The sequence below is a fragment of the Babylonia areolata genome, chromosome 23, assembly GCF_041734735.1.
Source record: "Babylonia areolata isolate BAREFJ2019XMU chromosome 23, ASM4173473v1, whole genome shotgun sequence".
Lineage (NCBI taxonomy): Eukaryota > Metazoa > Mollusca > Gastropoda > Neogastropoda > Buccinidae > Babylonia > Babylonia areolata.
In genome coordinates, this window is record NC_134898.1 from 16,922,103 (window position 1) to 16,947,925 (window position 25,823).

Consider the following 25,823-nt stretch of genomic DNA (forward strand, 5'->3'; position numbering starts at 1 on the left):
TCTCGAATGGCCTTGGAAAAACGGAAGTCAAAACATGAACCAATGGTAGTGGGTTGCCTCCCTTCAGTGAGAACTCTCAAAGTGATGTTTATCCCGCACGCGCGGCACCCGTCTCCCGTAAACGCTTTACTGCACGCACAACGCGGTTTTCCACGCACAATTATGCTTCGATTTGTCGTTCACGTACTTGGAAGTTAGCTGCCAAAGGTAGCCAGAGGCAGCTCTCTCTCTCTCTCTCTCTCTCCCTCTCTCTCTCTCTTGTCTATTTTCTGAAAAAACACTCCTTCCATTTTAATCGCTTTCTGTTTATAGAAATCCGGCAGAACGGGTAAACTGACTGGATAAATTCACCGCAATGATGGACGCGGCGACGTTAGAATCAAAGGAAATCATCTTACTTGGAGATTTCAACACATATCTTACCAAAGCCAATTTTACACAGTGGAATGCGACAATAAGTCGGTTTAATCTGCATCAACTAATCAATACACCCACCAGAGTTACGCACAATTCACAGACGCTCATAGATCATACATACACTTCCAATAAGAACTTGTGACAATATATTAGAAGCTTGCGTACCCGGCGATATCAGTTCAACTGTAGTGATTACTACCCAGTTTGTGTCACTTGGGGGGAAAAAGGAGTAAAAATTCCCAAATCAGGCCACTGATAAGACAATAGCACTGATATCGTTGCTACTCTGAATTTAATGAGCAGCTCTTCATCAGTGAACGATGTGAGTAGCTCCCAACTTTCATCGGTATATGATATAACAGACCCCGATCTAGCAATCAGTGATAGAACACTGGATCGAAATATTTACAGAGTTATATGATAAACACGTCCCACTCAAAACTATAAGAGTTAAACACACCCCTAAACCAGCTTGGTGTTCCAAAGACTGAGTTGAAAGAGGTAGGCTACATTAGAGACTATCTAAAAGAGCAGGGCTACCACGAAGAATCGAACAAATTGAGAAATGCAATAAACTCGCAAAAGCGCAGAGAAAAGAGGAAATATTACCGAGAATTATTATCCTTGAAAGAAAACCCAAAAGCAGTGTGGCAAGCTATAAACCAACTCACCAACAAGCAATCTTCGTCAAAATCAACCGTGATCAAAGACGTTTCTGTGAATCAACTAAATACACACTTTTCCACTATAGCTAGAAAAATTATTACCACAGATTACACAGAACTGAATGACCTTAAAAATTTTAAATTGTATTGTCGTAATAAAAACACTTCAGTTAAATTGAATATTCCACCCATAGGCTACCAGTATTTGAAGTCTATAACTACCTTATCCAACTAAAACAGACAGGAACCCGCGGACTGGATGGCATCGACAGCAGAATTCTTAAACTAGCCGCTCCAGTTATCACGGACACATTAATGTACATTTTTAATCTGTGTATTGACAAAAACTACTTTCTGATCGCATTTAAGAAAGCGAAAGTTATTCCTCATGATTTACAAATCAGGGGACACCACCGATCCTTCAAACTACAGGCCAATTTCCATTATTTCTATTCTTACAAAACCACTGGAAAAACACATCAACAAGCATATTTTACATCACTTTGATGTCAATGAACTTTTACATCCAGCTCAGTCTGGTTTCAGAAGAAAGCATTCATGCCACACAGCATTGGTCAACATTGTAGATGACTGGGTTACTTGGGTTACGCTGCTGGTCAGGCATCTGCTTGGCAGATGTGGTGTAGCGTATATGGATTTGTCCGAACGCAGTGACGCCTCCTTGAGCTACTGAAACTGAAACTGAAACTGTAGATGACTGGCTTACCAATGTCAATAACAATAGATATTGTGGTGTTTTATTCGTCGATTTGAAAAAAGCATTTGATGTGATAGACCACAAACTCTCACTTAGAAAACTTGAGCTGTATAGTCTGTCAACCAATTGTCTTAGTTTGCTTGAATCCTATATGACAGACAATAATGCGTGACAATGAGTACATCAATCTCCGCACCAACAACACTTGATTATGGCATTCCTCGGGGGTCTGTTCTAGGCCCTTTACTGTTCTCAATATATATATACGACCTACTGCTCCGCATGAAATCCGTCTGCGAACTTTTCGCGGATGATACAACAATCCACACTTCTCATACTGACATTGTCGCTCTTGCAAAAGACTTACAAGAGAGTACTGATGACCTCGTTAGATGGACCGAACTAAACCACATGTCTCTTCACCCTCAAAAAACAAAATGCATGTTAATCACAACCAGACAAAAGAGGCAAAACACTATACCTAATCTTCCTTCCATCCAAATTAAAGGCGAACCTATTGAACAGGTCAGTGATCATAAAGTTCTGGGGATCATAATTGACAACAATCTCACTTGGAATCCTCACATAAATTTCCTTTGCAAAAAGACAGCCCAGAAAACCCATCAACTATCCAAAATCAAATATTTCCTTGACTTTCATTCACGGAAATTATTTTTTCAAGCGCATATTCAGTCTACAATAGATTATGCATCAACACTATGGGATTCCGCAAGTGCGAATACCATGAAGCCGTTACAGAATCTTCATAAACGGGGGCTCAAGCTGGTACTCCTTAAAAAGACTACCCTTTTAGACTCAGACTATAAACAGGCGAATATTCTCCCACTAATCCGTAGATTAAAGTACAATAAAGGAATCATGATGCAAAAGATTATGACAGGTAATGCACCACCAACATTAATAGACAAATTTTCTGTAAATTCATCAAGGAATCCCCCCAAAGTCCATATCCCAATTCCAAGAATTGACTTGTTCAAATCCTGTCTGGTTTACTCAGGCGCCACCCTGTGGAATTCACTCCCAGAAACAATTAAACAACACCATTGCCCAACCACCTTCAAAAAACGTTGCCTTTGCCACCTTATGCCATAATGTGTAATGTAAATCGTTCATTTTATTGATACTGTTTGTCAAATGTGTATGGTTGACTGAGAACCTTCCTCACCCTCTATCCCCCATTCTGATGTGTAGTGCGGTGTGTGTTGTGTGTGTTTGTTTCTTTCAATTTGTTCATTTTTATTCCTTTGCATTTTACTAACACCATGCTAGTGCCTGTATGTAATGTGTGTGTGTGTGTGTGTGTGTGTGTGTGTGTGTGTGTGTGTGTGTGTGTGTGTGTGTGTGTGTGGTTGTTGTTTTGTTTTGATTTATGTATATTTTTTCCTCTGTTGTGTATCTCTACTAACACCATGCTTTCATTTTATTAAATATTGTGTAGTGTACACTCTATTCAGGGCGGGGACTGGATGTAAGAAAGCACACCAGTGCTTATCTATTATCCTCGAAATAAAGAAAGAAATTGTCAAGAGATAATACATTATATTGTGGTGTTTTATTCGTTGGTTTACAGAAAGCGTTTGATGTGATAGACCACAACCCGGCCTAGCTCTTACTTAGAAAACTTGAACTATAATAATTATGGTCTGTCAACGAATAGTCTTTGTTTGCATGCATCATACATAACAAACAGGCAACAATGCGTGACAATGAGTACATCAGTCTCCGCACTAACAATAACACTTGATTATATATTTCCTCAGGGGTCTATTCTAAGCTCTTTACTAATATCAATAATATTACCGGCTCAGTACTATGTCACAGTGTAAACGACCTGCCGCTCCATGCCGGTGAAATTTAGCACGGAGTGCATGACTTTGGCCACCGCCTGGCTAACATTGGAGATAACCTAATGTGTTTTTACGTGCTTTTTTTTTTTTTTTTTTTATCTGGAACTCCACCATAAAAGTCCAGGCGTTTTCTCATGTGTTGGCTATGAAAGAGACCAAGGAACAACCACCAGACCTGAAGGCTCACTTTTGACCAGATCGCTGTGTGTCTGACGATTTCGACCCACGTTGCATGGTGTACTCCGCCGACTGTCGCCACTTCCCATCATTTGCCATTTGTTTTTCCCGGGATTTGAGCGTCATTCAGAGTCGCTATCTCACACACACACACACACACGCACACACACACACACACACACACACACACACACACACACACACACACACACACACGCTACCACGCACGCACGCACGCACGCACACACACACACACACACATACACACACACACACACACTGACAGAGAGAGCCCCGGAGAGAGAGGGAGTGTGTGTGAGTGTGTGTGTGTGTGTGTGTGTGAGTGTGTGTGAGTGTGTGTGTGTGTGTGTGTGTGTGTGTGTGTGTGTGTGTGTGTGTGTGTGTGTGACAATAGAGAGAGAGAGCCGGAGAGAAAGAGAGAAATAACGAGCACGACAGACAAAACTGGATCGTGTCAGTACTGAAATTGTTTATTCAAATCAAAACTGTGCAAAAGACAAACAGCAGCGTTGTCCACATTTGACCAATGTTAATAAAGTTTTTAAAAAAGTTACTAAACGGTTCATGGTCCCGTATGACCTCTCACGGTCAATGGGGCAGTGATTTCATATCCACACTGTGGCATCAGAGGCAACGAAAAAGCGGACACTCTGGCAAAAGACGGTGCACAGAAGGAGCAGGCCAACAAACTGGTGTCATAAGATGAAATCAAGACAATCATCAAGGCACAGCAAGGAATAAGTGGCGCCTCCAGCACCCCAAATATAACCCAGAAGACAGATACCACTTGCTGGAACGACGGGAACAGGTCAAGATCTTCCGCCTGAGGATTGGACACAACCGTCTGCTCCACCACATGCACACACTTGAAAATTTGGCATTGGACAGAGTGGAGAGTGCCCTTGTGGTGAGGGACCAATGACAACCGACCACATCCTTCAAAACTGTGGGACGCATGCAGCATCCAGGAGGGAGTACTGGCCAACACCGACAGCAATGGAAGCCAAGCTGTACGGCACCCTGAAGGAGCCGCGACGGACGACAGCCTTCATCGAGGACACCGGGCTGCTTATCCAATTAGAGGCGAACGAGGAAGAAGAAGAAGAAGAAGAAGAAGAAGAAGAAGAAGAAGAAGAAGAAGATATTCACCGTGTCAAGGGCTCTGCACAGTACAGGAAGACGGGGTACAAGTCTCTTCTTCCGGCATTTTCACCCTCCTCACCCGGTCAGGTACCCGATTCACACCAGGGTGGAAAGAGGAAAAGTGGACAAGCGCCCCTCCCGGAGGACACACCACCATGCCGAAACGGAACCTCGAACCCTGATCACTGGTGAACACACTGGATCAGAAGCCAACGGCTGACTGATTCTACCATGTACGTACAACGTACTCCTAATCAGGCCATGAAACTATGAAATAGTGATACCCAGTTCATGTGGAATATCACTTGTGCATTCGCATAAATTAAGTGGGATCACCGTGAAGTCATGACAATCACATGAAACCTTTACCTTCATCACTGAGTAAATTTCTGCTTCGGCATATATTTGGGGCCTGTAGTTTACTTTTGTATACACTTAATGGGATCGCAATACGACACAAAACTGTCATAGAAAACTACAACAGAAAACCCAAACCTTCGCCAGTGAATTTCATATCAATGCACATGATAAAAACCCAACAATAAACAAACTGTCTGAAAAAAGCTACCACTACACTAAACTACCACTACCACCACCAACAACAACAACAGCAAAGGAAAAGCAAAATGTTGTTGTGGGGAGAAAAGTGAAAAGAGACAAACCCAAACCCAAACACTGGAAATGCACGTGCATGCATTCGAATAAACAAATAACTGAAACCAAACATCACCAACCAACCCTGACCCCTGAACCAAAGCATCCAAACACAAGAATCCAAAATGAAGACAACCAAATTAAATGAATTATGAAAACAACAACAACAAAAAAACAACAATTATCTAAATCACCACCCACTTTTCGTTTTCTTTTAACTCACTCAGTACGGCCAGTCCTCTCTTCTCCTCTATACAGACCCCTCGGATGTCCAGTGGGTGCCTGAATGACACAACCTTTAGCTTCCGTCGTCAGAATTGTGGTATTCTTTGTCAACATTCACCTCTTCAGTATAAGAGCCTTCCGCTTGCACTATTTTGATGATGGTAATTGGGGTGAAACGCTGTTAACGTCGTCTCTATCGCCGTTCGTATGGAAAGAGTTAAAATGTCTCATTTCACAAACATCCGTGCAGACACAGTGGATACATGCCAGTGAGTTATATGAATATGGAAACACTGCAACATAGAAATTCGCCCTTTTGAGTATTGGAGATAACGGAGTATGATGTTTGGGGAAAAAAAGAAGAAAAAAAGAAGAAAAAAAGCACAAAGAAAATGTGAAGAAAAAAATTACTTATAAAGTGTGTAATGTCATGCATAGCTTTATTAAATGACGGCTTGTTCAAAGTACAGTGTATTACCAAACAGTGACAAATGACGCCTTGTTCAAAGTACAGTGTATTGCCCAACAGTAACAAATGACGCCTTGTTCAAAGCACAGTGTATTGCCCAACAGTGACAAATGACGCCTTGTTCAAAGTACAGTGTATTGCCCAACAGTGACAAATGACGCCTTGTTCAAAGTACAGTGTATTGCCCAACAGTGACAAATGACGACTTGTTCAAAGTACAGTGTATTGCCCAACAGTGACAAATGACGCCTTGTTCAAAGTACAGTGTATTGCCCAACAGTGACAAATGACGCCTTGTTCAAAGTACAGTGTATTGACCAACAGTGCAAATGATGCCTTGTTCAAAGTACAGTATATTGCCCAACAGTGACAAATGACGCCTTGTTCAAAGTACAGTGTATTGCCCAACAGTGCAAATGACGCCTTGTTCAAAGTACAGTACATTGCCAAACAGTGACAAATGACGCCTTGTTCAAAGTACAGTGTATTGCCCAACAGTGCAAATGACGGCTTGTTCAAAGTACAGTATATTGCCCAACAGTAATAAATGACGCCTTGTTCAAAGTACAGTGTATTGCCCAACAGTGACAAATGACGGCTTGTTCAAAGTACAGTATATTGCCCAACAGTGACAAATGACGCCTTGTTCAAAGTACAGTGTTTTGCCCAACAGTGACAAATGACGGCTTGTTTAAAGTACAGTATATTGCCCAACAGTGACAAATGACGCCTTGTTCAAAGTACAGTATATTGCCCAACAGTGACAAATGACGCCTTGTTCAAAGTACAGTGTATTGCCCAACAGTGACAAATGACGGCTTGTTCAAAGTACAGTATATTGCCCAACAGTGACAAATGACGCCTTGTTCAAAGTACAGTGTATTGCCCAACAGTGACATGACGGCTTGTTCAAAGTACAGTGTATTGCCCAACAGTGACAAATGACGCCTTGTTCAAAGTACAGTGTATTGCCCAACAGTGACATGACGGCTTGTTCAAAATACAGTGTATTGCCCAACAGTAACAAATGACGCCTTGTTCAAAGTACAGTGTATTGCCCAACAGTGACAAATGACGGCTTGTTCAAAGTACAGTATATTGCCCAACAGTGACAAATGACGCCTTGTTCAAAGTACAGTATATTGCCCAACAGTGACAAATGACGCCTTGTTCAAAGTACAGTGTATTGCCCAACAGTGACAAATGACGCCTTGTTCAAAGTACAGTGTATTGCCCAACAGTGACAAATGACGGCTTGTTCAAAGTACAGTGTATTGCCCAACAGTGACAAATGACGCCTTGTTCAAAGTACAACGTAGCCCGATGGCAATGTGTCAGGCTGCCCGCTAGGGTCAAAGTGACGTCCAGTGACATATATGTAATGTTATGTGTGCATGCACTTTCTTCTTCCGGGCTGAATACGTGCGAGAAATGCAGGCCAGCATCCATCCAAGTTGATTTCAAAGAGACAAACCTTCTTTAGCCATGGCAGCTTGAGACAGCTGCTGCTGGTGATAAAAATAGCTGGCCTGTCCTGACAAAAACTGCACTACAACATCGCCACAGAACGTGTTCCGAAGTGTCGGTTACACGTTTTCCCGTCAGCAAGTTATCAGCTTGAAAACTTGTTCTATATCTGTCTTCTCTATTGCGCGTCATAGGATTAATACTCTGCCATTTTGTGGGGTTGCCAGGAAAGAGGAGAGATCGAGTCTGAAAATCCCACGACAGTAATAGATACTACTTTTTACTTTTTTGACTCACTTGTGTAAACAAAGTAAGTCTATGTTTTAACCCGGTGTTCGGTTGTCTGTGTCTGTGTGTGTGTGTGTGTGTGTGTGTGTGTTTGTCCGTGGTAAACTTTAACATTGCCATTTTCTCTGCAAATACTTTGTCAGTTGACACCAAATTTGGCATAAAAATAGGAAAAATTCAGTTCTTTCCAGTCATTTTGTTTAAAACAATATTGTACCTCTGGGATGGGCACAAACATTTTTTAAAAGAAGCCAAATTACATGCAAACTGAATTTAGTGTGAAATACAACAACGGCAGAAACAGCAACCACTGATGAAGTCAGGCAGCCATCCACCCTCAAAACTGACCAGTCTGACAACTCCCCACGGGCTCAGTTTCTGCATCAGCGGCAGACTACCCCGGGCCGGCACTACGAAAACGACACCAGGCTAGACAACACAGTGTCACACGCCTTTGAAACACAGCCATCCTGAACAACAGATTCTGTCAACTTGATATCATCTTTATAATCAAGATCAGAACATGTCTTGGTTGAATCAATATTATTCATATCATACAATTTAATACAGATCTGAATACTATGACATGTCTTGTGAATCTGAACTTTGATATTGAATTTCTTCAAACTCCTCTCACACACACACACACACACACACACACACACACACACACACACACAGGAGAGAGAGAGAGAGAGAGAGAGAACAAGAAAAAAAAATCTTTATACATGAGGATACATAAATATTTATTAAATGAAATTGTTTGTTGTGCTCACGTGTGTGTGTGTGTGTGTGTGTGTGTGTGTGTGTGTGTGTGTGTGTGTGTGTGTGTGTGAGAGAGAGAGTTTCTTTAACAATAACCATGCACAATATAGATTCAAATGTGGAATGTATTTACTGAATTAGATGTGTATGAGAAAGAGACAGAGAGAGATTACAAGATAAAATTCTTTATTCATGAGGATAATAGATATATGATAAATGAAAGTTTGTTGTGTTCATATATATATATGTACACATGTTCTGAGCAAGCACAAAATAGATTCAAATGTGGAATGTATTCACTGAATTAGAGGTGCATGACACACACACACACACACACACACACACACACACACACACACACACAGAGAGAGAGAGAGAGAGAGAGAGAGAGAGAGAGAGAGATTACAAGAAAAAAATCTTTATACATGAGGATACATAGATATTTATTAAATGAAAGAGTTGTTTGTTGTGTTCACATGTGTGTGTGTGTGTGTGTGTGTGTGTGTGTGTGTGTGTGTGTGTGAAGTTCTGTAACAATAATATAGTATGACTGATAGCAATTTACATAACTGATTTCAGACTGCTGGGAAACAGACCCTGGCCTGACTGATCCATTCCAGGGGGTTGAACCATGCAATGTAACTGAACTTTATTTCTTATATGAAGTTGAATCCTTTTTCACTTAATTAAAAAGCAAATTTGAGTTTGAACAATCATTTGAAACAAAAAGTCATGCACATTGTTAATATCTATATTCATTTTTAAAGCAAATTTGAGTTTGAACAATCATTTGAAACACATAGGCATGCACATTGTTAATATCTATATTTATTTTTTTGCACTGTATTACACTTTTTCTCAACAATTATAAGCTTATAATAATGTATTTAACAGTTTTTGTTTTCCATACATCGTAAAAAGCTCACTGTTCAGTTACGTCTTATGTATTTATATAAATACATGTATAAAATGCAACTGACCTATATTTATCATTTGATTTTTTATTTTCATGTGTGAGCATGTAATGCAGCTGTATTCTCAAATAGTTGTATGTATGACTTTGAAGTTTACACCAGAAAAAGAGTGACTGTTTAAAAAAAAAAAAAAAGGTCTAGATCATGAAGTAATTATATATATATATATAGAGAGAGAGAGAGATAGATATATATAATCAGGGTTATCACAAAAATCTGTAATATGATGAAAATGTGCTGTGAATGTAATTTTTTCTAATACTAACTGTAATACTAAAGCAGACAGGCACATTGTTAATATCCATATTGAGGTTTTCACATTGTATTAATTGTTTTCTCTATGATTAAGCTTATAATGCATTACATAATAGTTTAACAAAAAGTTCAGTTACATCTTATATATTTATACGTGTATAAAATGTAACTTAACATTATTACCTATCTTGTTTTTGTCTGTGTGTGTCTGTATGTTGGTCACACTTTGGTGCACTTCCTCTTTCATTTAAACAAAAACAAGTGTGAGTTAGAAATGATTTTTTTTCATGTGTGACTTTAATTTTTTTTTTTAAGTGAAGAAAAAATAAAATAAAATAAAATAAACAATGTGAAATCCAACACAACTTTGTGTGGTCTATATTTCTATGTTGGGAGGTGCACATGACTTTTGTTTTGCAATTGATTTTTTGTGTGATTTGATTCAATTATTGTAGTAAGTGCATGTCACAAGTGAGTCTTGAAGGCCTTGCCTCTCTTGTTTTCCTTACGGGTTTCACTCCCAAAGGACCAACTGATCCCGTCTCCCCCTCCACCCGTCCCTCAGTCATCCTCCCAGCCCCCTTCCCTCCAGCACTGACATGGTTATTAAAATAGATAGATAAATAAATTAATTAATAAATAAATTAATTAATATATAACGGATGCATAAAATAAAACAGAATGAAATAAAGTCAGCGCAAATCAAGGAGTGAACAATGAAAATGTACGTACACTATTTCAATCCAGCCATGGATCGTTTGCATCTTGTCACCATTATCAACTGTTAATATTTATCAAAGATATATTTACTCATTGGACAGACATCATCAGAGACTTTTTGTTTGCTGATGATTGTGCCCTCAACGCTGGATCTGAAGCTGACATGCAACTCAGCGTCGACAAGTTTGCCACTGCCAGCAGGAACTTCGGCCTTACCATCAGCACGAGGAAAACTGAAGTTCTCCATCAGCCAGCCCCAGGGAAACCCTACGTTGAGCCCAACATCACAGTCAACGGTCAGAGACTCAGTGCGGTGGAGCGGTTCACATACCTTGGCAGCACACTGTCACGAAATGCGACCATCGACGATGAAGTGAACGTCAGGATTGCAAGAGCAAGCGCAACTTTTGGTAGACTCAATGCAAATGTCTGGAACAGAAGAGGCATTAGTCTTGAGACCAAGCTAAAGGTCTACAGAGCAGTAGTTCTCCCCACACTACTGTACGCCTGCGAAACTTGGACAGTGTACCAACGACATGCCAAGAAGCTGAACCACTTCCACACAACATGCCTCAGGAAGCTACTGAACATCAAGTGGCAAGACAAGACCCCAGACACAGAGGTGCTCGCAAAAGCCACCCTTCCCAGCATCTTCACCATCCTGATGCAGTCCCAGCTTCGCTGGGCTGGACACGTGGCGCGTATGCCAGACCATCGGCTGCCCAAAAGGCTCTTCTATGGCGAGCTGCAACAAGGGAAGAGATCACACGGAGGTCAGAAGAAGCGCTTCAGAGATACTCTGAAAGTCTCTCTGAAAGCGTTTGATATCAACCCTGACTCCTGGGAGGAATCTGCAGTGGACCGTGACAAATGGCGCGCTGCTGTGCACAAAGGCGCCAGGTTGTGCGAGGCCAACAGGACTGCTGCAGCTGTTCAGAAGAGGCAGGCCAGAAAGTCACGGGCAAACAAGCTCCCTGACAATGATATGCCTGTCTTTGTCTGCCCCAACTGTCAGCGAACATTTCGTGCGCAGATTGGACTATTCAGCCATCTGCGCACTCACATATAGATTCATGAGCATCCTTCCCCCCACCCCACCACCACCCTCCCCCCATCCCCCATCCCCCATCTGGATGACAACGATGGTCATCATCGATCTCGATGGACACACCCACCATTTACTCATTGAGAAAATATTACTTCATTTTTATCCAGAAGCTTTTTTTTTTCGCTCATAGTTTCCTCAGACTGGTTCTGTTTCAGTTTCAGTTTCAGTAGCTCAAGGAGGCGTCACTGCGTTCGGACAAATCCATATACGCTACACCACATCTGCCAAGCAGATGGCATGCCTGACCAGCAGCGTAACCCAATGCGCTTAGTCAGGCCTTGAGAGAGAAAAAAAAGGGTAAATAAATAATAGATGAATACATAAAAAAAGAACTACTACTACTAATAATAATATGTATTAGGCGCAAAAACTTGATGAAGTCAACTATAAGCGTACATAGATAAATAAATGAATAATTTTTTTAAAGGAATAATGATAGTAATAATAATAATAATAATAATAATAATAATAATAATAATGAAATAAAAAAATAAAAAAGACAACAATGATGATAAATAAGCAAATAAATGTAAAACATGCAGACACACATTCACACACACACACACACACATATGCATAACATATATGCACCAAACATGGAGTATCACAGATATGAAAGCACAGTCAAATACACATAAACGTACATGAGCCCCAACACACACACACACACACACACACACACACACACACACATTACCTTGCACTCCCTCTACCCCCCTCCTCCACACACTCATTTCTAGGCTACGTATCACAGTTCTTAAGTTTACATATTACGTGGTCTTATAAATAAATAAATAAATAAATAAATAAATAAATAAATAAATAAAACTCTGTCTTGGAAAGCAGCGATGTCAGCTTCTGTCAGCTAAGCGGTCTCATCGATCTCCGAAAAATCAATCACCACTTTGGTCACGTTTTTATATGGTCTGAAAAGAAAACCACAGAAGTTAAAGCGAAAATATATTATGAAGGCCCAAACAAGCATAATCATACTCGCCAATTCTTCTTCAGAGATAGTTGGTCAGTCCCTTTTCTCAAGCAATCAAGATGCTCTCCTTTTACTTTATCTAAATATGAATGTCAGGTTTTTCTTAAGGACTGCATAACATTTAAAGGAATCTACTTGCCAAAACAGAAGGCATAATGAAAGCTCCACGTTTATATATATATATATATATATATATATATATATATATATATATTAATATATTTTGGTGTTGTTGTTGTTCTTGTTGTTGTTGTTTTGTTTTGTGTTTGGTTGTTTTTCTTTGTTTTGGTTGTTTGTTTCGTTTCGTTGTTTTGGGGGTTTTTTTTTGGGGGGGAGTGGGGGTGGGGGTGGGGAGTTACTGTACACATAAACACAAAACTTAAGCTCTTTTGAGAGAGGCGCGCGCGCGCGCGCGCGCGCGCGCGTGTGTGTGTGTGTGTGTGTGTGTGTGTGTGTGTGTGTGTGTGTGTGTGTGTGTGTGTGTGTGTGTGTGTGATATGCCTCTTGTGCCTGTAAAAATCCTTATACTATCTGATTCAAAATCGGCATTGATGGCTTTAAATAATCAATCTTCATCTGAACGAGCAGATATTATGTACGAAATTTTGTATTTAATCCACCAGTTAATTATGCGAGGCTCCGACATTTCACTCTTGTGGGTTCCTGGACATTCTAATCTTCGTGGCAACGAAACGGCCGATATTTGTGCCAAGGAAGCGGCATCGAACAATTCAGTTTCAATCAGTCACAATATTCCTATTTCTGTTTTTGAAGCCTGTACTATTCTTTCAACATATATCTGGAATTTCAGACAGAAACAGTTCTTAGAAAACTCAAAAAAGAAGCTCTGGTGGGATCTCTCTCTTCCAGCAAGAAAAGGCACTAACCCCCCAGGATCAATTTCCACAAGAAACTTGACACACAGGCTAAGAACTAATGCATGGTTATGCAGATTTTGAAACCGTCACCACTATGTATTTGTGGTAAGACCCTTGACATCACACATTTTTTGCTCGAATGTCCAGATACACATTTACATTTCAAACCCCTTCATGATATGATTACATCCTTTAATCTTCCATCAGCCATGTCCAGAGTTTTTCACCCTAGCAAAGAAAATGGTTTGTCTCTGACAAAAACCGCAGTTGACCTAATTAAAAGCCATCCAATTGGTCGGTTTTTCTAATTTGTTTCATCCCCCTTCTGCTGCAGAGGTTCCCCTCTGTTTTATTTAATCCAAAGTAGTGTTTCGCTTTGGGTGATAGCGTCAGATTTACTTGTATGGCAAAGTTCCCATTATTCTAATTAGTGGAACTGTTCGACCCTAACATGTAATATGTCGTCTTGATTACATTACGAAACCTTAATTTGATGAGAAAGAGTGAGAGACAGTGTGAGTGTGTGTATGTGTGTGAGTGAGTGGGCAGGGGAATGAGGTAGGGGAATTATAATGGGCGTTTGTGTGCATGCATGGATGTATGTAGAGAGAGGATGGGGGAGAAACGTATGTGAGTATGTGTGTGCGTTAGAATATTTTTTGGAGATAATGATATTAATGAAATTTGGTACCTTAAATAGTTAAATATGTTTTTGTTTTTTTTATCATACCTTCCTCAAATCAGAATTTCCTTGTGTTGCTCAGTTAATATTTTATTCAAATGGTTGCGAAAATGTCAGTACAACAAACAGTTAATCTGACAATAAATGGTTTCAGTCAGTCAGTGTGTGTGATTTTTTTATGGTCTTGAGTGGAGTGGTGGTCTAGTGGTAACACGTCCACCGAGGAAGCGAGAGAGTCTGAGTGCACGGAGTGGAATCCTTCACCCGCCACTGTTTTTTCCCCCTCCATTAGACATTGAGTGGTGGTCTGGACGCTAGTCATTCGTATGAGACGTTAAACCGAGTTCCCGTGTGCAGCACGCGCATATCGCACATTAAAGAATCCACGACAACAAAAGCGAGTTGTCCATAGCAAAATTGTATAGAAAAACCAGCTTTGGTAGAATAACAATTACACTTCCTGGAAAATAACCAGCAACAAAAGCAACAACAAACAACAACGAACAAACAAAAACAACAAAGAAAAAAGGGGTGGAGTGACGGGGCAGGGGGCTTGGGGATTAGAGTGGCACTGCACTAGGATGACGCCGTTCAACTGATTTCACAATGAGAAATCTGTTCAGTGTGAGAAAGAGGAATGACACAATGCAATACAACACAATACAATACAATACCATATAATACAATACAATACAATACAAGCTGGTGATGATGTTGACGCCGTTATCACATAGGTCCTACATGTGACAGTCTTTCACTGCTTTGAGAAGAATATGAAAAATGTTGTCATTGATTTTTGTGCAGGCTGGTGACAGAAAATATTGCTTGCTATTGAATCCCCCGAAACGCTCATTTCAGGCAAGGACGAATAAGAGACTACAGTTATGTTGTTGGGGGCTGGTGGTGGAGGGGAGGAATGCGTCTTCCTTCTGCTATTCGCTTCATATCCTGACCAGAAGCTTGAAAGAAAAACAGAAATGAAATTCGTTGGTAACTGCTTCTATCTCACACATTCTGTTCTGTTTTTCATCACTCTTTTGCTGATGATACTCAGCTACAAAAAGTCTGCAGAACCAAACCAAGTAGACAGTCTGGTTCTGTCAATGCAGTATTGTATTCTCGATGTTAAATCCTGGATGACATTCAACAAACTAAAGTTAAATGATGACAAAACTGAAGCTATGGTTATTTCCTCTGCAAGGATGTCCACATCTACTTCTTTTGCTGCCTCTGTTTTGGTTGGTGATGCCGCAGTTCAGTTTTCTAAATCAGCAAGGAACCTTGGAGTCATTCTTGACTCAAACCTCAGCATGCATGCTCAGGTAGTAAATCTGATACGCATAGTCAGTTGTGCATTTCGTCGCATCAACTCTATCCGTCAGTACCTTTCTGTTGAAACACTAAAACTCTTATTTCTGCTTTTGTGCTGTCACGAATCGACAACTGTAATTCTCTTCTCATAGGCTGTCCACATAATATTCTTCAACGAATTCAAAAACTTCCAAACAATGCTGCACGTACTGATCACATTTGTCCTCACCTCAGCACTCTACATTGGCTCCCCATTGAAGCAAGAATTAAATACAAAGTTGTGTGTCTCTGCTATTCTGCTTTCTAATCCACAGGACCTACATATCTTTCTGACCTCATCAGTGTTTACACTCCCACAAGAAATCTCCGCTCTTCCTCTGACTGTTACCTTTTGAAACTTCCTCGTGTCAATACAAGAACCTGTGGTGAACGTTCTTTCTTCCTTGCTGCTCCTCACACCTGGAACAACCTTCCTCATCACATCCGTGCATCTGATTCTATTTCTGCTTTTCGCTCATGACTAAAAACTCATCTTTTAAAAACCTATCTATAAGCACTCTCATCTTCCTTGTTTTCCAACACCATCCATGTCAGCCCACTTGGGATGTATGAGGAGTGGGAAAGGGAGAGTGTGTGTGTGTGGGAGGGGAGAGGGGTTGGGGGGGGGCAAGGGAGGGAGGGTTTTTTCGAGAAAGAGTGGTCATGAATGTTTTATGTAACTTTTAATATTTTTCTTTCATGTAAAGCGCCCTGAGCTCTTAGAGAGAAATGGCGCTATATAAATGTACTTTACTATTATTGTTTTTTGAACTGAGACTGTGAAGTGTTTTTTGTTTTTTTTTATAATAAGAAACAGTACTGAATCAAATTAATTGAATTATTCAAATTAAGGCATAGAAAGCTGAATCTCTGGGTGATGTTTTGCAAGGGACAACCCTTTTGTTGGCGTGGGTTCTTCTACGTGAACTAAGGACATGCTACACAAGGGACCTCGGTTCATCCAAACAACTACCAACCAGACCACCACTCAAGTTGTAGTGTTGCGAGAGGGAGAAAATAGTCAGGGAGGGGGGAGGGGGAGTAGGGTGGTGGTGGTGGTGGGGGGGGGGGGGGAGACAGGATTCAATCTCGTAAGCTCAGATTCTATTCCATGAGAAGCCGCCATCTCAGTATCACGGTTTGAGTGTACGTGCTAGCTGTCTGCATCTGGGCTAATTAGTTCGTGTCCAACTCGTCTGGGCGTCGGTCGCTTACATCACAGCTCGCGTCACTCGGTTGAAGCGAGTTTTTGTTCGCGTAACTGATTTCAGTTTTGAACCTCTCAAAGGTCATATTCTCTCACTTCCTAGGCCAACGCGCGCGTTACAACCAGGCTTCCATCACTCCACTGTAACAACCAAGTCATGTGGTAACTTACTCTGTCTCCACACCAGCTTTTTTAAGCAATTTGCGTGCGGCTGCGGTATAGTCCTTGTCGTGTTTCTTATCCGAGTAGAAAACGACCTTTTTGATGCCGGACTGGATGAGGAGTTTGGCACACTCATTGCAAGGAAACATACTGACGTACATCGTGCAGCCACGAACGTCAGCCTGTATTTTATTGACAATGGCGTTCATCTCCGCATGGCACACTGTAACAACACAACGTAAACCACACACGCGCACGCAAGCACATACACATATACACACACGCACGCGCGCACGCACGTACACACACACACACACACACACACACACACACACACACACACACACACACACACACAAGTGTTAGCTCGTATGCACACACACACACACACACACACACACACACACACAACACACGTGTAAGCACGTATGTATGCACTCACAAATCACACACACACACACACACACACACACACACACACACACACACACACACACACATATGCCCCGTGAAGATGCTGGGGGTCTTTCAGTATTGTGTTGTGTTGTATTGTGTTGTGTTGTGTTGTGTTGTGCTGTGCTACGTTGCGTTGTGTTGTGCCGTGCCGCTCCGCACTGTGTCGTGCCGTGTCGTGTCGTCTTGCATTGTATTGTGTTTCGTTGCATTGCGCTGAATTGTGTTGTATTATATTGTGTGGCATTGCATTGTATTGTGTTGCATTGCATTGTATTGTGTTGTATTATATTGTGAGGCATTGCATTGTATTGTGTTGTATTATATTGTGTTGCATTGCATTGTATTGTGTTGTATTATATTGTGTTGCATTGCGCTGAATTGTGTTGTATTATATTGTGTTGCATTGCATTGTATTGTGTTGTATTATATTGTGTTGCATTGCATTGTATTGTGTTGTATTATATTGTGTGGCATTGCATTGTATTGTGTTGTATTATATTGTGTGGCATTGCATTGTATTGTGTTGTATTATATTGTGTGGCATTGCATTGTATTGTGTTGTATTATATTGTGAGGCATTGCATTGTATTGCGTTGTATTATATTGTGTTGCATTGCATTGTATTGTGTTGTATTATATTGTGTTGCATTGCATTGTATTGTGTTGTATTATATTGTGTTGCATTGCATTGTATTGTGTTGTATTATATTGTGTGGCATTGCATTGTATTGTGTTGTATTACATTGTGTGGCATTGCATTGTATTGTGTTGTATTATATTGTGTGGCATTGCATTGTATTGTGTTGTATTATATTGTGTTTAATTGCATTGTATTGTGTTGTATTATATTGTGTTGCATTGCATTGTATTGTGTTGTATTATATTGTGTGGCATTGCATTGTATTGTGTTGTATTATATTGTGTTGCATTACATTGTATTGTGTTGTATTATATTGTGTTGCATTGCATTGTATTGTGTTGCGTTGCATTGCGTTGAATTGTGTTGTATTATATTGCGTTGCGTTGCGTTGCATTGTATTGTATTGCACTGCCGGCATTGCAATGTCTTCGGTGTCGGCAGATTCACGGGAACTGTCGTCGGAGGGGCGTGGTGGCAATCTTCACTCTGGAGGGTACGATCTCCAAGGCTATTGTCAGTATAGGGGGCTTAGTGGGTGGGGTCCTACGTATGTAGAGTAAAAAAGCAAAAAAGCACTGCGGAGCACCACCGAAGTGAATCAGTCGGCAACAGTGCAGGATCTCTTCTGGTGTGTGGCTTCCTGGCGGACTAACAAAGATAGTTTCCAGTGAGTGTCAGTGAGAGGGGACTCGGAATGAGCAGCGCAGGAGTAGCACCACGGCGCAGATGATGGGACAGAAAAAAGCAGCCCAAGAAAGCTTACTTACCGTTACAAATGAACCTTTAAACATTTGTAAGGAGGAAGGAAAATAGTGAATTAATCGCCGCGCGCAAGTGTACACGTGTGCATGTGCATGTGTGCATGTGTGCGTTATGTGTGTGTGCGCGCACGCGTGCACGTATGTGTATGCGCTATACCACCGATCACAATTAACAACAAAGTGCAAACACAATTCTCCTTAGCCTGTATCATGTTTGTTTTCATACATTTTTTGCCAAGAGAAAGTTATGCGGATACAAACCGTAGAGCCTCTTTCCCTCCTTTGACCAGTCCATCTCATCATCCTTTATTCCGTTGGCCATGCCATTGTAGCCGATGCCCACGATCCGCAGGTCCTCGTTGACGATGCAGGCTCCGACCTGTAGCGTTCGTTTTGTTTATTTATCTATAGTCTGTTCATCTAAGATAATGATATTAGACTGATAATAAACGACATATTATTATCATTATTATTATTTGTGTAAAAACTGAAAGAGTGGTTCGATTCTATTCCAAGAGAGAGGGGAGCAGACAGAGGATATAGGATCAACTGATGATGCACACACTCACTTGCTCTCCTCACATCAATAGCAGGGCCACATGGAGTGGTTTTTATAGAGTGTTTACTTTACAATAAACATAGGTAAGCAGTACATACACTAAACAGTTCACCCTACTTAGCAAAAGCAACTTGAAGCAACACACGCCAAAGCAGCACACACTGACTACTTTAAGTACTTCCTACAAGCAGCACACAGTACGGTTCACTCTACACCTAAAGCAGCACCTACAAGCAGCATCCACAAGCAGCACACCTGGAACACAAACACACAACCAAAACCCAGGTCAGGAAAAAAAAACACAAAATATCCTGACATCACTGACATGAAAGGCCTATACCCTCTCAGCACCTTTCATCACATGTCCACCAGTGTGCACTCCTCTCACACATAGATCTATGTGAGGTAATACAAGCTTCATCAAGCTTACCTGCCACTAACAGTGACATACCATACTGTGCACTATACCTATTACTGACCAATACAACCCAGAGTGTTCAACTCATGCTACGCATCATTCAATAAAACTGTGTGTTACCATTACCAAACAAATCTCTTTGTCTTCACAAGGTATCCAACTGACACAAGTACATGTAAGGAAATCATCACTTCTGGTTAACAGCAATGTGCAACAACATAGCACTGACCCTCAGTGCCCTCCTAGTTAATCAACTCGTTATCCACATTACAATGTGCTTTCCCACTTTGTCTGAACAAAGTAAACCACTGACACATAGCACAACTCCTACACATGTTATCACAACTACCAACAAATCAAACATGTGTTCCACAACACTTGCTGTTACCCCCATGTGCACACACACATGAAGAATCCTCAACACACACTGACAATGTGTTAGCCTATAGATCTGTTCATTTCACATTTAACTGATGCCACCTAATATATACAATACATCAAACCCACTTTAGGTGTTAGCAAAACCAAACTACCCTACACACCTGTTACATACATACCATCTCCATGGCTTCTCATCTTTCAGTGCTTTCATTGTTTCCACAGTCAGTCAACACTGACAATGTGCTGACATACCACTGCACTACCCTTATTGTGCACCAAGACACTACACCATTTGAACCAGCATTATGACCAAAAATAAGAACAAAAACTCTGTAACAAAATAGTAGGGGGTGGGGGTGGGGGGACTCAAAAGATATAGGCGGTACTTCCCTCCACACATTAACCCTCGATAAGAACACTGTCTCTTTGTTCAAATACCTATATTCAAACAATGACCACGGTTCTGCAATCAAAGAAAAGAAAAGAGAACTGAGAAACTGACTAATTGATGTGCACATATTGTCCAGTTAAACGAAATAATCATTATAATGATGCCATGCATTGAAAGGAAAAAGAAGAACCGAGAAACCGACTTATTGATGTGCACGTATTATCCAGTTAAACGTGAAAAACAATCATCCAGTCAAATACGAAAGAATAATCATAAGGATGCCATGTATCGAAAGGAGCTTAATATCCTATACAACTAATACTACGATTAAATCACGGAATAGAACTCACAGATAAATAAAGATGAATGATCGTTTAGAACTACCATATTGACGTTACGTAGCAACCAGTTTCAAGGAGTAGCTTCCCTTGGCTAAACTGTCTATTTACAAAAAGAAACAAAAATGAACCATAATCCGTTAAACCCCTTTTCTTTCCACAAGCCACAAGATCAACTTTAACTGGCTGTCCACTGACACAAAACATTGTTCTCAACAAAACGAAATTCCACATGCCCATGTGACGAAGAAGGAGACTTTATCCTCCTGCTGGGGCCAAGCAAACAGTACCACCCAGAACACTCAACATTCTCCAGTGGAATGCAGAAGGGGTGCATAAGAAGAACCTTGGTCTGGCAGAAAGGATGCACCAAGAAAATATTGACATTGCATGTGTCCAAGAGACACATTTGACCGTAAACCATCGCTTTCAGGTGAGGGGTTACGAGACCATCAGGCTGGACCGTGAGGAAAGAAACAAAGGAGGGGGTGCTTGTCTTGGTGCGGAATTCCATCGCCGCACAAGAACTCAAGATCAACACCAGTCAACAGGCAGAGATCCAAGGGGTTGATATAGTCTTTAAAGAACACAACATCAGGATCTACAATGTCTATTGCCCTCAAGATCGTGATCTTTCCCTCACATACATGAACATCCCAGACAACAACTGTGTGGTGGTGGGAGATTTCAACAGTCACTCAGAGAGATGGGGCTATGAGGAGATGGACAGGAGATGCAAATAAGTTGAGGATTGGGAGATTGACACACATCTTCATCTCATCAAGCAAGAAGATGATGAACCCACCTTCTACTCTAGATGCTGGATGACCAGATCAACACCAGGCCTAGCGTTCGTCACCAACGACCTGTTTGTCAGGACCACAAGAACAGTCCTCAACCAGCTTGGAGGAAGTGACCACAAGCCCGTAAAACTCTCTATCAACCTCAGCTTGCAGGCTCCTCAAGCAAAGTGTTTTCCCTACAGAAAGGCAGTCTGGACTTTCTTTGAGACCCTCACAGATACATACACAAAGCCAATCAACATCAGGCAGAAGGACTCAAACAAGATGGTTCAAGACTTCACAAAGGCCTTCTTGAAAGCTTCTATAGAATCCATCCCAAGAGGAGCATGCAAAGGCTACAAGCCCTACTGGACAGAGGAACTCCAGAATCTGGAAGATGCTGTTATGGAAGCCAGGGACCGAGCAGAAAAGCAGCCATCACCGGAGAACAACATAGCACTGAAGGAAGTAACTGCCAGATACAAGCTGTCCTGTGCACAAGCTGCAAGAAAAAGCTGGTAAGAGAAAACTGAAAGCCTAAATCTCGACAAGGATGGCAGCAAGCTGTGGAAACTGGCTAGAACCCTCAGCAACGATACAACAGGTCACACCACAATAACAATACAAGTGAATGGAAATTACCTCTCTGGAAAGAAAGCAGCAGACCACTGCATAGACGTCTATGAAAACATCAGCAATCTGGAAGTCCCTCCTGAACATAGCGCTGCAGTGCAGAGGGCCCAAGGTGAACTTCATGAGAAAGAGCCCCAAGAGGAAGTCATGACCTCAGCTTTCACAGAGAAAGAGCTGGATGAAGTGTTGCAGAGCCTCAACCTGAAGAAGTCACCTGGACCAGACGGAATCACAAAAGAAATGATTCTGCATCTTGGGATGAAGAGTAAGGCAGTCCTTTTAACAATCTTCAACTCTAGCTGGAAGATAGGATCAGTCCCACCGTGTTGGAGGGAAGCAGACATGATCCCCATTCACAAAAAGGGAAAGGACAGCTACAGACCCATCAGCCTTACAAGCTGCTTAGGAAAGCTGACGGAGAGACTTGTCAACACTAGGCTTGTCTGGTACCTTGAGAAGTATCAGATGCTGAGCCCTGAACAGGCAGGTTTCCACCAACACAGATCAACAGAAGACCAGATCACATTCATTGCTCAAAGCATTGAGGACGCATTCCAAGAAAAGAAGAACATGCTTGCTGTCTGGATTGACATGGAGAAGGCGTTCAACAAAGTCTGGAAGGACGGACTCAGGCTCAAACAACGGTGATGTGGTGTGTCTGGGAGTATGTACACCTGGATCAGCCAGTACCTACACAACCACCAAACCCGAGTCAAGATTCAGGGCCAGAAGAGCAAGAAGAAGGAGCTGAGACAGGGAGGAGTCATTTCGCCAACACTGTTCCTCATCTTCATAGATGACATCGTCAGAGAACTGCCAAGAGGGGTCAGAGGAGCAATCTACGCAAATGACCTGGTACTCTGGTGCTCTGAAGAGTACACCACTACAGCACAGGTACGCCTCCAGACAGCACTCAACAAGATCAGCAACTGGACCAAGGAATGGCTTGTCTCTGTCAACTCAAGCAAAACAACCTACACAGTCTTCAGCCTATCCAGCAAGAAGCAAGAGGCGAAACTGACACTGAACAACCAAAGGCTTGCAGAGGAACCTACACCTACCTGGGAGTGACCTTTGACCACAGGCTCACTTGGAAACAGCAGATCACCATATGCTGTAGCAGGGCCAAGCTGAGACTGGCGATCATGAAGAAACTTGCAGGGACGGACTGGGGGGCTGATGAACGTGTCCTAAAAAGACTCACTCTATACGGGGAGAGTCCGACCTGTAGTTAAGTCGGGACATCAGCATGGGCATCAGCTGCAAAGTCTAACCTCAACCATCTCAACAAGATACAGAACCAAGCTCAGCGTGTCAGAACTGGCGCCATGAGATCCACCTCAATCCTGAAGATGGAGGAGACCACTGGGCTACAGTCATTGGAGGACAGAAGGGACACAAAGATCCTCATCCAGGTAGCAAAATTCAAACGCCTTGAAAATCATCCAGTGAACAACAGAATGAGCAGACCCACTAAGAGCCAGCTGAAAAGAGGCAGCTTCATCCACCAAGACGCCTTGAAAGACAACCCCAGTCTAGATGGAACACGAAGCAAAGCCTATCCCGGCAAATATCACCTACCCATCTTGGAAGAGGCAGGTGTTAACAACAGTCGTCACCAGCATTCCCGGAGTGGAGAAGAGAGGAACACAGTCAGACACCCAAAGGAAGGCCCTGGCCATGGAGTACATATCGCCATGAGTAGGTTGTCTGGCGAAGAGGACAAAATGATGTTAGCGGAGTGACGTCACACATTCTACGAGTGGGTTAGTTGCGAAAACTGTCGTCTGTCTGCTAATACAGCTTGTGAGTGAGGCAAGTTTTGGAGCAAGCATAGAGCGCTTGGTCACATATATGAATGTGTATTGTGTGTGCGTGTGTTTATGTAAGTTTGTGCCTGCCTATGTGTGCATATGTGTTAGGGTAGCTGTTAGATACACATGTATATTAAAATGTATGTGTGTGTGTGTGTGTGTGTGTGTGTGTGTGTGTGTAGTCACATTTTGGTGTGTGTATGTAACATAGATGTATTGTTTTATGTTAACAAAAGCGTTTTTGTAAAGCACCTAGAGCAGATTTCTGGATAGTGTGCTATATAAGTATCCATTATTATTATTACTGAACAAAAGCAATGCGGTGAAGTCCAATTTTAGCATCCTAAATTATTGCACCTATTTAACCGGCAAATTCTGTGCATGTATGACTGAAACGATATTACCAGTAGCAGATGTTGTAACCCATTTTTAGTGGATTTCGACTCTTATTTTGGACTAGTATTTCACCGGCTCAATTCTGATGTGGATTCAGTCACTAAACTAAACGTGCCACCCCGGCATCTTGTTTTTTTCTTTCTCTCTTTCTTCTTTCTTTTTTTTTTCCCCCATCGTCCCACAAACCATGACAATGTAACTAATAGGTGCAGTAATTTAGGATGCGATCCAAAGAGGAAGAACTCAAAACAGAGACTCAGTACAGAATGGTGACCGACCACTGGGACACCAACTTTCTGATCCAAGTGTGATGACCGCCATTCACTGATGACCAAACTACTCACGGGCATCAGTCAAGGGAGTTAACTCTGGAACATACCCGTGTCAGGGGGTCTTTGCTTCTCTTCGCCGAAAGAAATGCCACGGACATGAAATATTCTTTCCAGCTCAGTACTCCTTCAGTTCTCTTGTGGCTGGGGCTGTAAGTAAGCCAGTTAAGTCAGTCAGTCAGTGTACGTTAAATCAACTCACAAGCTATGAAAAGAAGCATCATGATACATCATTGACTCACTTGTGTAAACAAAATGAGTCTATGTTTTAACCCGGTGTTCGGTTGTCTGTGTGTGTGTGTGTGTGTGTGTGTGTGTGTGTCTGTGTGTCCGTGGTAAACTTTAACATTGACATTTTCTCTGCAAATACTTTGTCAGTCGACACCAAATTAGGCATAAAAATAGGAAAAATTCAGTTCTTTTTAGTCATCTTGTTTAAAACAATATTTCACCTCTGGGATGGGCACAAAAAAACCAAAAAAAAATGAAGCCTAATTATATGCAAACTGCATTTGCTGCTATATTTATATTTTTTGTATTCTCTAAACTTGGCACTTTGATCTGATATTCGATCCAACAACAAGAGCAGTCATAATTATCATTTTTTGTTCAAACAGGAACTTCTTTTGCTAAGCATGGAAGTTTTATTTATTTTGCAAACGTTTTGGTGCAGAGGGTAAAAAAGGGAAATTACTCTAATTAATGCTAGGGGACTTAATTTGCC

At 41.5% G+C, this 25,823-nt stretch overlaps 1 protein-coding gene across 3 annotated transcripts in view; it reads right to left on the reverse strand.

Annotated features, from left to right (window-relative positions):
• Positions 1-12,008: 12,008 nt before the first annotated feature.
• Positions 12,009-25,823, reverse strand: part of LOC143298186 (deoxycytidylate deaminase-like) — a 16,790-nt gene continuing 2,975 nt past the window's right edge. For all 3 annotated transcript variants that reach the window (XM_076610935.1, XM_076610936.1, XM_076610937.1), the window contains 4 exons: positions 25,150-25,249; positions 19,320-19,437; positions 17,211-17,424; positions 12,009-12,860 (listed from right to left, as the gene is read on the reverse strand). In XM_076610935.1, coding sequence (XP_076467050.1) covers positions 12,800-12,860; positions 17,211-17,424; positions 19,320-19,437; positions 25,150-25,249 — 493 coding nt within the window. In that variant the 3' untranslated portion in view covers positions 12,009-12,799. The remainder of the gene's footprint in view (positions 12,861-17,210; positions 17,425-19,319; positions 19,438-25,149; positions 25,250-25,823) is intronic.